Genomic DNA, 15,969 nt, shown 5'->3' with positions numbered 1-15,969 from the left:
TAACTATGCCCTTCATCCTTCCTTTTCTCTAATTTATGATAAAAACTGTCCCTAACCCATGAAGATTGTTTTAATGGATGCCATCTCATGCTTAGCTGTCTGTTCTTTATGGTTTCCTTTTAACACTTGTCCATTAAACATTCGCAATAGTTCTTTCTGATTTCTCAGAATCAAGCTTTCTGAGCTTGAATTTGCATAAACCAATTCACACAATGGGATACATGAGTGAATGGGCAATTTCATCTTACACAATAGTTCACTGTAAAACAAATAAGAACAAAAGCCCTCTAACTGGTGGCGTTTCATAGTTCAAGCAGGAGGAGAGGGGCCATTTTGGCAATGTAAGAATAACATAGGGTCTCTGGAGTCAACAAGCCTCTTGCACTGCAGATGGTCCTAAGGCAGGTGAAGCAGTCCTAGGAGGGACTCCTCCCTGAGAGGGAGCGGGGTGTCCTTTTATGGGTATATGAACCACCAAATTCATATTAGCCTCTGCTTTCCTGCTACAAAGAGAATATCCTTTGCTGCAGCCCAGTGACTTCCTGTGATAATTTTGCCAAAGCCTAAGGGACAGAGCGCTGTAAATATGAGGATATTTCATTTCAGCCCTCCAATGACCCACAAACAGTTCCTATTATTAATAATTCCTCTAAAGTTCATCTCTGGAGCATCCAGAGGAATGTACCACGGAAAAGTACCACGACTTCGACACTTAAGGAAGGACCAGGCTGCAGACTCTTGCTCTGAATTGTTTCCTGAGCTTCTTCATTATTTACTGAGATTCCTGAAATGCAAACAACGGGAGTCTTATCAGGCAAAGGCAGATCCCCTGAGCCTTTTATCATTCTGTCTGCAATTTCGAATATTTCCTCTATAACCAGACAGCATTCCAAATGAAGCTAGACTCTTTAAAGGGAAATGAGGCAATTGGAATGTCAGTTTTATTTAGTAATACATTGTAAAAACTAAACAGCATATCCAGCTGATTGACAAAATCCATCTAACTGTTAAGGGCAAAACAAAACTCTCTCAAGAGGTACAGTTATGCAGATCTTGCTTTAACCTATAGGCAGATATTTAAAGAGAGAGAGACAGACAGAAAGACAGAGAATATTGAAGCAGAATGCAACATTTGGAATTGTCCAGCTGATAAAATTCAGAGCGAGAGTAAGAGAGTTAGAAGCAAGGATATCATGTCATGTTTTCTCTCTTCTTCTTCAATGAGCCTTTTAACTTCTTCCACAGGCTGTCTTTTCTCTTCAGTTTCTTTTCCATCAAGGATGGCATGGACTCCTTCTTGCGGATTTCCCTCACTAAACCATGAAAGGCATCATCGATGCAGAATCTGAGGGCTGCAGAGGTCTCAAAAAAAGCACAGTTATATTCTCGGGCCAGGCTCAAGCCTTCTTCTGTAGAGACCTAAGGGAAAAATAAATGGTATTAAAAAGAGAGGAAAGGAGAGACTCTGAGCTCCAAAAGTTTGTTCTCTACCAGGGCTGTGGGCCTCAGTTATAAGAAAAAAAAATCCAAAACTGTGAGAATTCATTTTAAGGGAAGACACCTAGAATTTCCGAATTTGGTGGACAAATAAGAAATCAGAATCTCTGAAAGGGCAGCCAATTAGAACAGATTAAAAGTGGAAATGTTTTTTTTCTCTACAGACTTCAAAAGAAGTAACATAGCATTGTGGTCAAAAGTATTGCTTTAGATTAAAACTAGTTGGTTTCAAGTTCCAGTTCTACTTTATGGCTTGCCAACTTGAGTAAATTTCTTAACCTTTTAGCCTGATTTTGCTCATCTTTAACATAGGAGAATAACATCTGCCCCAAAGGCTCTTTGTTAGGGTTAAATGAGATCATGCGTAAAGGTGCAATGAACACGCTGGGCACATGTTTGAAGCTCTACATATATTAGTTATTATTAGTTATAGTCTAGACCTTTCAGTTAAGAATAAGTCCAGATGAAGTTGTCATGAAACTTTAAAAACAAACTCTGGCAAAATAAAAAGCAAAACACCACCATTACGATACACAAGCCTTTCTCTAGCAGAGCCCTCCATGTGTCCTTAGAGCTTTGTGAGTCTTCTGTGGCACTTAACTCTGCCGTGGCTCATGCTATTGCAATGGGTCCTCTAGAGATTATAAACTGACTGAGGTCAGGGACTATGCCTCATCTATCATCAATTATTGTCTACCACAGTGCCTGGTATCTCAGTTGCCATTAGAGGTATTAAAGGAGTTAAAAAGATAATCAATAAAAATACCTAGGTTTTAATAAATATTAAGACGTAAACATAAATGATGCACAAATATTTAAATTGTGGATTAAATGTCACTGTAGCTGGATGCTAGTAATCCTGCTTGAAATTTAGCACTCCCATTAAACTCTACCATCTTATTCACACTGGCTCTAAGAAAGCAGGAATGAGGTTGCCTTTACTCAATATGTTCAGACTGCCTTGTTGCCCATACTGGTTTATTTATTTTCTTAAAGTCACTCACACATTTATCTATTTTTAATATATATTTATATACTTAAATATACTTTTATATTATAAATATACTACCATTTTACAAATATGTTGCCCAATAGAAGTATATGGTGAACTGGAAACTCCATCAGTGTGGAACCCTGAGTGACTAGGACTGTGATGAGCAGAGTGCCCAGTTCACCCATGTTGGATACGTGGCCTAACTAAGAAAGAAACTTGGTTATTTTAAGCTGCTGACTTCTTGGAGTTATTTATAACCAGAGCATAAACCAGCTTTCTTAACTGATATACCATACCATATTGCAAATAAAGGGTTGAGCTGGGATGTGAAAATAGGTCTATCTGATTCCAAAGCCAAGTCTTTCATTCTAGTCTTTGATAGATTAACCTCACCAAGGGCCACTAAACAAAGATGAGTAACTGTCATGTTTTCACCGTGTTAGACACAGAATGTCTGGATTCTCTCCTTTCTCTTTCATCCTGTTGGAAAACACACCAATCCTTTTCTGAAGCTTAAGAAATGCAGCTAAAAGCAACCAAGTTATCAACACTATGTCTTACCAGGAACTGGACAAAGTCATAAGTTTGTTAAGTAACTTGTCTATTTCCAAGTAATCACAGGCAATAATATTTGTTTTCTTTTTTTATAATTGAGGTATAATTAACATACATTATATTAGTTTCAGTTGTACAACATAATGATTCAATATTTGTATATATTGCAAAATGATCACCACAACAAGTCTAGTTAACATCCATCACCACACATAGTTACAAATTTTTTTTTCCTGTTGTTATGGGAACTTTTAAGACTTATTCTCTTAGCAACTTTAAAAAATGTAACACAGTATTACTAACTATATTCACCACACTGACTTATATATTTTATAACTGGAAGTTTGTACCTTTTGACTCCCTTCAGCCATTTTGCCCCCACACCTCACCTCTGGCAACTACCAATCTGTTCTCTGTATCTATGAGTTTGATTTTGTTACTTTTTATTTATTTATTTTTAGATTACACATGGAAGTGAGATCTTACAGTATTTGTCTTACTCTGTCTGACTTATTTCACTCAGTATAATGTACTCAGGCTCCATCCATGTTGTCACAAATGGTAAGATTTCATTTTTTATGGCTGAATAATATTCCAGTGTATGTGTATATATACACATACACAAATATATATAGTATATATACAGAGTATATATATATATATATATACACACACATCCTGTATGTGTTTATATATATAAATACATAAATATATATAAATATAAATATAAATAAAATATAAATAAATATATGTATATATATGCATATATACACACACCACATTTTCTTTATCCATTCATCCTTTGATGGACACTTAAGTTTTCTCCATATCTTGGCTATTGTAAATAATGCGGCAATGAACAGTGAGGTGCATATATCATTTCGAGTTAGTGTTTTCATTTTCTTTGGATAAACACCCAGAAGTGGAATTCCTGGATCATATGGTAGTTCTATTTTGAATTAGCTGAAGAACTGCCATACTGTTTTCATAGTGGCTGCACCAATTTATATTCTCACCCATAGTGCACAAGGGTTCTCTTTGCCACATCCTCACCAAGACTTATTATTTCTTGTCTTTTTGATAATAGCCATTTTATAGGGATGAAGTGATATCTTACCATGGTTTTGATTTGCATTTCCCTGATGATTAGTAATGTTGAGCATCTTTTCTCCTACCTGTTGATTGGCCATCTGTATGTCTTCCTTAGAAAAATGTCTATTCAGATCCTCTGCCTTTTTTTTTAATTGAATTGTTTGGTTTTTTGCTATTAAGTTGTATGAGTTACTTAGGTATTTGGATATTAACCCCTTATCAGATACAAGATTTGAAAATATTTTCTCCAATTCGGTAGGTTGTCTTTTCATTTTGTTCATGATTTCCTTTGTTAAGAAGCTTTTTAGCTTGATGTAGTCCCATTTCTTTTTTCTTTTTTCTTTTATTGCTTTTTCTTTTGGTGTCAAGCCCGAAAAATCATCACTAAGACTTACCACCCATGTTTTCTTCTAGGAGTCTTGTGGTTTCAGATCTTCCATACAAGTCATTAATTTATTTTGAGTTAGTCTTTGTATATGCTGTAAGACAGTGGTCCAGTTTCCCAACACCATTTATTGAAGAGTCTGTCCTTTCCACATTTTATATTCTTGGCTCCTTTGTTGTAATATAAATGACCTTATATGCATGGGTTTATTTCTGGGCTTTCTATTCTGTTCCATTGATCTATGTGTCTATTTTTACTAATGCTAATACCATTCTGCTGTGATTAATATAGCTTTGCAGTATAATTTGGACTCAGAGATTATGATATCTCCAGGTTTGTTCTTCTTTCTCAAGATCGCTTTGGCTGTTTGGGGTCTATTGTGGTTCCTCACAAATTTTAGAATTGTTTGTTCTATTCTATGAAAAATGTCATTGGGATCTGGATAAGGATTATATTGAATCTCTAGATTGCTTTGGGTAGTACGGGCATTTTAACAATATTAATTCTTCCGATCTATGAGCACAGATTATCTTTCCATTTATTTGTGTCTTCTTCAATTTCTGTCATCATTATCCTACAGTTTTCAGTGTATAAGTCTTTCACCTTCTTGGTTAAATTTATTCCTAGGTATTTTATTCTTTCTGATGTAATTGTAAATTAGGATTGCTTTCTTAATTTCCCCTTCTGATAGTTTGTTATTAGTGTCTAGAAATGCAACAGATTTCTGTATACTGATTTTGTATCCTGCAACTTTACTGAATTTGTTTATTAGTACTAACAGTTTTCTGGTGGAGTCTTCAAGGTTTTCTATATATAAAGTCATTTCATCTGAAAATAGTGATAGTTTTATTTCTTCCTTTCCAATTTTGATGTCTTTTATTTCTTTTTCTTGCCTAATTGCTGCGGGTAGGATTTCCAATTCTGTGTTGAATAAAAGTGATGAAAGCGGGCATCCCTGACTTTTCCTGACCTTAGAGGAAACATTTTCAGCTTTACACCATTGAGTATGATGTTAGATATGGACTTGTCATATATGGCCTTTATTATGTTGAGGTACATTCCCTGTATGCCCAATTTGTTGAGAGATTTTATCATAAATGGATGTTGAATTTTGTCAAATGCTTTTTATGCATCTTCTATTGAGATGATCATATTCTTTTTATCCTTCAGTTTGTTGACGTGGTGTATCACATTAATTGATTTGCAGATGTTGAGACATTCTTACATCTCTGGAAACAACTCTACTTGATCATGCTGTGTGATCTTTTAATGTATTGTTGAATTTATTTTGCTAATATTTTGATGAGGATTTTTGCACTATGTTCATCAGGGATATTGGCCTATAATTTTCTTTTCTTGCAGTATCCTTGTCTGGTTTCTGTATCAGGGTAATGCTGGCCTCATAAAATGAATTTGGAAGTATTCCTTCCTTTCTAATTTTTGGAAGAGTTTGAGAAAGACTGATGTTAATTCTTCTTTGAATGTTTGGTGGAATTTACTAGTGAACCTGTCTTGCCCTGGACTTTTATTTGTATGGAGTTTTAAAATTACTGACTTAATCCTCTTTTTGGTAATTGGTCTGTTCATATTTTCTGTTTTTTGGCATACAATTGTTCATAGTAGTCTCATGATCATTGGTTTTTCCGTGGTATTAGTGTTACACCTCCTCTTTTATTTCTGATTTTATTTGAATCTTCTCTCTTTTTTTCTTGGTGATTTTACCTAAAGTTTTCTCAATTTTGTTTATCTTTTCAAAGAACCAGCTCTTAGTTTCATTGATCTTTTCTATTGTCTTTTTAGTCTCTATTTCATTTATTTTTGCTCTAATTTCTGTTATTTCCTTCTTTTTACTATCTTTGAGCTTTGTTTGTTCTTCTATTTCTAGTTCCTGGAGGAGTAAAGTTAGGTTGTTTATTTGATTTGTTTCTTGAGGTAGGCATTTATCACCATGAAGTTACATCTTAAAACTATTTTTGTTGGATTGCATAAGTTGTGGTATGTTGTAGTTCCATTATTGTTTATCTTAAGCAATTTTTTATTTTATTTTTAATTTCTTCATTGACCCATTAGTTGTTCAGTAGCATGCTGTTTAGTGTCCACATATTTGTGGGTTTTCCAGTTTTCTTCTCATAATTGATTTCTACTTTCATAACATTGTGGTCAGAAAAGATGCTTGATATGATTTCAGTCTCCTTAAATTTTATAAGACTTGTTCTGTGGCTTAAGGTATCAGCTATCCTGAACAATGTTCCATGTGCACTTGAGAGGAATGTGTATTCTGTTGCTTTTGGATAGAATGTTCTGTATATTCTGTTAAGTCCATTTGGTCTAACATGTCATTTAAAGCCAATGTTTCCTGATTGATTTTCTGTCTGGATGATCTATCCATTGATGTAAGTGGGGCATTAAACTCCCCTATTATTATTATATTGCTGTCTATTTCTCTATTTAGGCCTACTAATATTTGCTTTATATATTTAGGTGCTCCTAAGTTGAGTGCATAAATATTTACAAACGTTATATCTTGTTGTATTAACTCCTTTATCAATACATAATACCCTTTTTTGTCTCTTATTACAGTCTTTGTTTTAAAGTCTATTTTTATTATATAAGTATAGCTACCCCAGCTTTCTTCTGGTTTCTGTTTGCATGGAATATCTTTTTCTATCCCTTCCCTTTTAGTCTATGTGTTCTTACATCTGAAGTGAGTCTCTTGTAGGCAGCATGTAGATGGGTTTTCTTTTTTTATCCATTCAGCCCCTTTATGTCTTTTGATTGGAGAATTTAGTCCATTTACATTTAAAGTAATTATCAATAGATCTGTATTTATTGGCATTTTGTTAATTGTTTTCTGGCTATTTTGTCATTTTTCTATTCTTTTCTTTTTCTCTTGCTCTCTTCCTTTGTGGTTTGATGACTTTCTTTACTGGTATGCTTAGATTCTTTTCTTATTATCTTTTATTTATCTACCAGAGGTTTTTGCTTGGTGGTTACCATGAGGCTTACATATAACAACTTTCACTTATAGCAGTCTATTTTAAGTTGATGACTTAAGTTTGAACACATTCTAAAGCTCTACATTTTTATTTTCTGCCCCTTGTGTTTTATGTTGTTAATGTCACATTTTACATCTTTTTGTCATGTTTATTCCTTAATTAATTATTATAGTTATAGCTATTTTTGCTATTTTAGTCTTTTAACCTTCATACTAGATTTATAAGTGATTAATCCCCTACATTTACTATGTATTTTCTTTTACCACTGAGATTTAGACTTTCCTATGTTTTCTTGTTACTAATTAGCATCCCTTCTTTTCAGCTTAAAGAAGTTCTTTTAACATTTCTTGTAAGCCTGATTTAGTGGTGATGAAATTTTTTAGCTTTTACATCTCTGGCAAACTATCTCTCCTTCAACTCTGAATAACTTTTCTTGGTATGGTATTCTTGGTTGGAAATTTTTTCCTTTCAGCACTTTGAATATATCATGCCCCTCCTTTCTGGTCTGCAAAATTTCTGTTGAAAAATATGCTTATAATCTCTTGGGGATTCACTTGTATGTGACAAGCTATTTTTCTCTTGCTGCTTTTAAGATTCTCTCCTTGTGTTTAACTTTTGATGTTTTAATTACAATATGTCTTGGTGTGGGTCTCCTTGGGTTAATATTATTTAAAACTCTCTAGGATTCCTGGACCTGGATGTTTCTTTTCCCAGGTTAGGGAAGTTTTCAGCCATTATTTCCTCGAATGTTTTCTGCCCATTTCTCTTTCTCTTCTCCTTCTGAGACTCTGATAATGTGAATGTTAATCTGCTTGATGTTGTCCCATAAGACCCTTAAGCTATCTTCACTTTTTTTCATTCGTTTTTCTTTTTACTACTCTGTTTTGGTGAGTTCCTTTGCCCCGTCTTCAAATTCACTGATCCTTTTGTCTGCTTCATCTAGTCTGCTATGGAACCCCTGTAGTGTATTTTTCAGTGCAGTTATCGTATTCTTCTTTTCTGTGACTTCTGTTTGGAACTTTCTTATATTTTCTATCTCTTTGTTGAAGTTCTCACTGCGTTCATCCATTCTTCTCCCAAGTTTGGTGAGCATCTTTATGACCATTACTTTGAACTCTTTATCAGATAAATTACTTATCTCAATTTCATTAAATTTTTTTTGAGAGTTTGTTTTGTTTTTTTTTCCAATATTTTATTTTATTTTTTCTCTCTTTTTTATTGCAGTAACATTGGATAACTTTCAGGTGTACATCATAATATATTTTGAATTCTGTGTAGATTACATCATGTTCACCACCCAAAGACTAATCACAATCCATCACCACACATGTGTGCTTAGTCACCCCTTTCACCCTCCTCCCTCCCGCCTTCCCCTCTGGTAACCACCAATCCAATCTCTCTTGCTATTTGTTTGTTGTTGTTTTTATCTTCTACTGATGAGTAAGATCATACAGTATTTGACTTTCTCCTTCTGATTTGTTTCACTTAGTATAATACCCTCAAGGTCCATCCATGTTGTAACAAATGGCTGGATTTCATCCTTTCTTATGCCTGAGTAGTACTCCATTGTGTATATATACCACATCTTCCTCTTCCATTCTTCCCTTGATGGGCACCTAGGTTGTTTCCAAGTCTTGGCTATTCTGAACAATGCTGCGATGATCACAGAGGTGCATGTATCTTTATGCACTTGTGTTTTCAAGTTCTTTGGATAGATACTCAGTAGTGCAATAGCTGGATCATATGGTAGATGTATTCTTAATTTTATGTGGAAACTTCATACTGTTTTCCACAGTGGCTGCATGAGGTTTTATTTTATTCTTTCATTTGGAACATATTCCTTTGTTTCTTCCTTTTGTTTGACTCTCTGTGTTGGTTTCTATTCATTAGATGAAACAGCCTCTTCTCCCAGTCTTGAAGGGTTAGCCTTGCATAGGAGATGATCATTATTGTTCAACCATGCCCTAGCTCTTAGTTTTCTCTCAAACTTTTGTGAACGTCCAAGCAGTCTGTTTTATTTTTAATAATTCCCAGTAGTAGAGGGTGGTCAAGACCAGTCAGTGTCCCAAAAAGGAAGATCTCAGCAGCTCCTAGATTCAGGAGGATTGGAAGCCAAACCTTCAGGCAACAGCTTTAAAGAATGAAAATACACACACTCCTGTGGGACTGCAAGCATAAGCCTCACTGGCCCTACAAGGCAAGCAATCTGGAGGTGTCCCCTGGGCAGCAGTCACAAAAATCAGGGCTCCAGATGAGCATATAAGCTTCTTTTTGGAAGATGCTGGTGAGCTGTATTGAGGCAGAGGGAGAGCACGAAAATGGCATCCCCTGCTCTATGCTCCCTGAGAGCACCTCCATAGCCTGTATGTCAAACCTGAAGCCTGGCTCTAAGGCAAAAGCCTCAGGAATAGCAGGTAGGCCTCTTTCATGGAAAGGAAAGACAGTGAGTGTTTTAGTCTGCTGTCTATGCAGTGCCCTGGGGGTGGTAGACTGCCAAGAACTATCTCTCTGATTATTATAATCCCGGGGGACACAGGAACACAAGCCCTCTGGCCGCTAGTGCCAGGCAATCAGGGGATATCCTCTGGGCAGCAGCTGCAAAAACCAGGGCACCAGATATAAAAATTGGGGTACCAGGCATGTAAAAGTGTTCCCCTTCAACAAGTGCTGGTCCTCTTGAGCATGGCAGAGGGAAAGAGCGAGGATAGTGCCCACCCTTTGAGGTCTCAGGAGAGGCTTCGAGTCTGCCCTTAAACATTTGTTTAGTTAGAAGACTGCCCCTCAGGCTGGAGCTGTGATGATAAGCTAACAGGCTTCTTTCCAGAAAGATTGAGCTCCTGATTCTCTTGCCTCTTGCTGTGTCCTAGGGGTGGTAGCTGATTAAGAATGTTTTCTCCATTGGTTACAGTCTGTGGGACCTGTGAGCATAAGTCCCACCAGCCACTGGAGCCAGGCAATGTAGAGGTGTCCCCTGGAAGCAGACACAAAACATCAGGGCACCAGAGAAGGGTATAAGTTCCTTTCCATAAGATATAGGTGAGCTGGAGCAAGGCAGAGGGAAAGTACAAGGATTGCAGACACTGAGAGCACCTCTGTAGGTTCCTAAGTGTGCCAGACCGGAAGCCTGCTCATCAGACTAAAGCTCCTGGGTAATTAAAAAGGCCTCTTTCTCAGAAAGACTGGAGATGTGTTTCAGTCTGCTATCTGAGCAGTTCCTTGGGAGTGGTCATCTGCCAAGAACTGTCTCTCTGTTACAGTCTCATAGGACCCAGGAATGTAAGACCCCTGGCCTCCAGAGCCAGGAGATCAAGGGGCATCTCCTAGGTGGTACACATAGAAACTGGGTCACCAGACATAAAAACCAAGGCACCAGATGTGCAGAAGCTCCCTTCTGGGAGATACTGGCAATCTGGAGTTAGGTAGAGGGAGAGCATAAAGATGGTACTTACCAAAAAAAGGCAAAAAAAAAAAAAAAAACAAAAAAGAGAGAGAGAGAGGGAAAGGAAAAGGGAAATTTAAAAAAAAGAAAAAAGTGATGCCTGTAGGCTTTAGCAAGGCAGAGGAGGAGCAGGAATATGGTACCCATCAGCCTCCATCCCTGGAGGGTATTCCAGCAGGCCTCTGCTCCTTAGACCCATGATTTAAAATTGGGAAATGAGTCTTTTTTGCATAAAGTCTGGGAACTTTTCAAAGGGCTACATTTGCACTGGGCCCTGGGCGGGGGCCGGGGGTGGGGGGCGGTTGTGAGTCTGCACAGGCCCTTTAAGAGACATTCCTCAGTTCACCAGAGCCCCATGGGTCTCCTGAGTGTGAGTCCCATTGGTCTTCAAATACAGATGTTTTAGGGGCTCATCTCTCAGGTGCCAGTCTTAAAAGTTGGAATGCCCAATGGGGAGTATGAATTCCTTGCTCCTTGGGGAAAAGCTCCAGGTTTTGAGGTCCCTCTCGATTATAGGCCACTGTGCTGGGGTGGGATTTATGGCGAGATTGTGTCTCAGCCTTTCCTACTCACTTCGATATGATTTCCCTCTTGTTTGCCCGATGTGAAGGGGTCACTCCACCAGTTTTTATTTTTTTCAGAGGCAATTTTCCCAGCTATAGCTGTAGATTTGTTGTGTCCATGGGAGGAGGTGAATTTAGGATCTTCCTAGGTTGCTATCTTGAACTGGAACCCCATAGGCAATAATCTTATCAAATGTTTTGACACGACATAGCTTGTGTGGCCATTTTTTTTTTCTGTCTCCTGTAACAATTTTCCCACCAGAAGCCAATGACACATATTTTACATTTTTCTATAGCAACACTACATTTCTGGTCCCATTTTCTAGATTAATCAGCTTTCATTAGATTATATGTATACAAAAACAGCCTCAAAATCTCCCTGGCTTGAAAAATATTTCTTTTGTGCTCGCATTGCTCATTAACAGCTGGAAAGCAGACTGTGGCAGCTCAGCTCCAGGCTGTTGGTTGGGTTCTGGTTTGCCCCTTCTATCTTCTTATTCTGGGACTCAGGCTGCAAAAGCACTTCTTATCTGTGGTGTGATGTTCCCATGACAGAGAGAAGGACGGCGAGAGGCAGAGATAATTTTACCCACATCGCAATGGTCAAAAGACAAATGGAGAAATCTAAAGTCACTGAAACAGGATGTACACTCAGCTCACTATGAAGAATGGCAAGGATGGGGAAGAAAGAAAGAACTGAGAAGAAATAACAGAATCTACCAAAATCAGTTAGAGGTAAATACAGTACACTTTCCAATTAAAGAGAAAAAGTGTCAGACCAGATTCTTAGAAACTCACTTGTAGTTGAAACATCTTACATGTAAGGATATAGAAAGAGTGAAATATGAATGGAATAACACAGAAAGAAAGCTGGTATGTTGGCATAATATCAGACAAAGTAGATAGAAAGTTAAAAAATTACTAGAGTTAAAGGGAGATATTTTATAACGAGAAAATGATCAATCTATAAGGAAGATATTATACTTATAAATGTATATGTACTAAAAATCATAGCCTCAGTTTATAAGAAAAGTTGAGAGAACTAAAATCCATAATTATAGTAAAAGATTTTAACACCTCTCCCTCAGCAATTGAAAGAATAAGTAGACAAAAAGTCAATAAAGATATAGAAAATCTGAACAAAATGACACAATCTAATTTATATGTATATGATACTGTACCCAACAGATAAAAAAGTCACATTCTCTTCAAGTGAATGTGAGGCATTTATAGAAACTGACTTCATGATCATTTATAAAGCAAATCTCAAAACATTGCAAAGAATCAAAATTACGGCTATTCCAAAACAGAATTAAGATAGAAATTATTTTTTTAAAAAAAAGTAACTAAGAATTCCCCAGATACTTTGTAAAAATATACTTCTAAATAGTAAATAGCTCAAAAAAGATACTACAAGAAAATTGGAAAATATTTGGAACCGAATGATAATGAAAATGTAACACATCACAATTTGTGGGATAGCTTTGTTTAGAATGGTGTTTATAGCATTACACACGTTTTAGAAAAGTAGAAACACTCAAATTTAATGACTGAAGTGGCAATCTCAAAAAGTTACAAAAAAAAAAGCCCAGTAAATTAAACCCAAAGACAGTAGAAAGAAGGAAATGATAAAGCTACAGATAGAAATAAGTGAAATAGAAAACAATCATGCAATAGAGAAGACTAAATCCAATGAGTTTTCTTTGTAGATGTTAAAATGATAAAGCATAAGCAAGACAAAGTAAAGGGGGAAAAAAAGAAAAGGGCACAAATAAACAATATCAAGTATGACAAAGTAGACATCACTACAGATCCTACAAATACAAGAAAGATATTATGTTTGTCCCAATAATTCTGATAAGTTAGATGAAGGATAAATTCCTGTCAAACAAAATTTGCCAAAACTCACACAAGAAGAAACAGAAAATCTGTATTATCCTATACCTTAGTCAAGGAATTAGACATGTAATTAAAACCTTTCCACAATTAAGTTTCTATGATCAGAAGCCTTCTTCAGTGAATATGATATTAGCATTATCAGTAATAGCAAAAAACAACCTAAAAGCAACACAAGTATTATCATCAGTAAATTTGATAACTTGTTGTGTATTAATACAATGGAATACTGTTCAATGTAAATGAATAAATTTTTGTTATGTAAAACTTAGATAAATTTTACAAACATAATGTTTAGTGAAGGAAATTAGACCTAGGAAACATTTTTATTAAACTTTTTGTCTTAGATAGCTTTAGATTTATAGAAATGTGACACAGTACAGATAGTTCCTATATACTCCACATAAAGTTTCTCCTATTATACTAATATGATAAACAATTACATTTTTAGAAAGGTGAAACACAGGACAACTGTTCTTTAGTATTAGAGGCCAGTGTAGTGTTTCCTTTGAGAGGTGACATGAGAGAGTCTTCTGAGAGACAAGAGAGTCTATCTTCCTTGATCTGTAATGGTGGTTTCAGGTCAATTCACTTTGTGAAAATTTATAAAATTATACATTTATAATTTATATACTTTCTATCTACAATATGTCAATTAAAAACTCAAACAAATGCACTGTATAATATGCAGCACTCCGTTTGAATTTGGAACATTGTCTTGTCCTCAAGTGCAATAATATTTCCACAGCCACATATTTAAATATGCACAGTAAATGGGATATGTAAAGTCTCTAAATAGACTAGGATCACATCAGATCATGTTTTGTCACAAAATGAATTGGTTCCGGTCAGATTTATAAATAAATACATTAAGAAAACTTTATTTTTTATACTTTTAAAACTTTACTTTTTATACTATTTACATTTCTGAAATTAGATTACAGATTGTGGACTTGTATTATATTTTTAGTGGGAAGATTCAATATCATCAAGGTTATAAATAGTCCCAAATTAATGTATAATTTCAATACAAATTCATTCAAATCCTGAAATCTTTTGAATTACAGAATATCATACAGAGATACTAAAATTAACGGGGAAGAATAAAGGTAAAAATAGGAAAGAAATATTTTAATTCTAGTAAGAAGGGGGCGAGAAGAACAGTAACAGTGATGTTGGACCCCCCATGTTAAGGCTCTCCATAAAGCTACAGCAGTTCAAGCATTGGGGTGTTAGTTAAGGGCAGGACAGGCAGACAAATACGGTGCAACAGAGAAGCTAGAAACAAGATCAAAATATGTATCAGAGCTTGACAGATTGTTGGGGTGGCCTTCCAAATCAGTGGGGAAATTAAGGTGCGTCCAATGGTACACTGACATTGAGTTACCATTTGGGATCATTTTTGATGTATGGAGATTATTTACACTATTCTTTAGGAAGAATAGAAGTAGAAAGGGATTGGAGTTAAGGCTTTAACTAAATCTGCAATTATTCTTTACACATTTAAAAAATTTCTCTATGCAAACACACACATATATTTATGAAATGTTTCCTAATTATCCAATGTAAACATCACATTGGAGACATCAAAGTCCAATATAACAATCAAGCTTAATCTGAAATAATATTTGAAAACAAATTCCATGTGAAGATTCCTTTCGAAATCATACACAGCAACACAGCGCCTTTAACAGAAGACATAACTGCACTTAGGTCCCTCCAGCCCCCGCTATCTGAAAGTTCGCTTTATGCCGCTTTGCTTTTACGAAAGACCTACATTAGTACCTGTTTTCGCTAAAGGAAAGAAATTTGAGGAAGATTTTCGCTTTCACGAAAAAAGGTCAAAAGCGAAAATAGCGTCGTGTTTGTTTTGCAGTAAGCCTAGAGAGGCAGCGCACCCCAAGCGGGGAGAGAGGCGCTGCCAAGCGCCTTCCCCGGGAACTACACTCAGCATCAAGCTGCCATAGTTTCGAACAGTGTCTGTGAGCATCTGTGCTTCATCTAGATTTATTTTGGGAGGTTATTTTCAGTGTCTGGGAACGTTCACAAAATTGTTCCATATAAATTAATGGTAATTGCTTCTTTGCTTTGCCATTTCAGCTTACGAGGATTTCACAGGTTCACTCTACTTTTGGACAGCGGGGGAAACCTGTAACTTATTATTTGTAGCAGGCTGAAGTATATTTAACTCTGGACTACCCATTACTTTTGTAAGTGATGTAGGAATCATGAACTCTTTATTTCAAAGCATGAAAAGTAGTAGCATATATCCTTAGATTCATTATCAAACTATTAATTTCATTTTATTTAATTGAATAAGTGATTTTCACATTCACTATAGTAAAATGTAAATGAAAATTTAACTACTAAAATATTTGCTCTCTTCTATATTTCCTTAAAAAATTCTTATTAGATCAGTGACCTAAAATTTTTACTTTAAGAAAAATATTAAAGAGAAATCATACTTTAAAAATAAATTCCCATGTTTCAATAAATTTTATCTTCCACCAATGTTGACAAACCATATATATGTCATCACTACCTTGACTCTG

At 35.8% G+C, this 15,969-nt stretch overlaps 1 protein-coding gene across 1 annotated transcript in view; it reads right to left on the bottom strand.

The window, feature by feature from the left end:
• Positions 1 to 1,191: 1,191 nt before the first annotated feature.
• RIT2 (Ras like without CAAX 2) overlaps positions 1,192 to 15,969 on the bottom strand; it is a 346,245-nt gene continuing 331,467 nt past the window's right edge. The window contains exon 5 of the mRNA XM_046670844.1: positions 1,192 to 1,419. Coding sequence (XP_046526800.1) covers positions 1,192 to 1,419 — 228 coding nt within the window. The remainder of the gene's footprint in view (positions 1,420 to 15,969) is intronic.

This window comes from Equus quagga, chromosome 9 (assembly GCF_021613505.1).
Source record: "Equus quagga isolate Etosha38 chromosome 9, UCLA_HA_Equagga_1.0, whole genome shotgun sequence".
NCBI lineage: Eukaryota > Metazoa > Chordata > Mammalia > Perissodactyla > Equidae > Equus > Equus quagga.
Note: the sequence above shows the minus strand (reverse complement) of the source record. Positions and strands in the feature narration are given on the sequence as shown.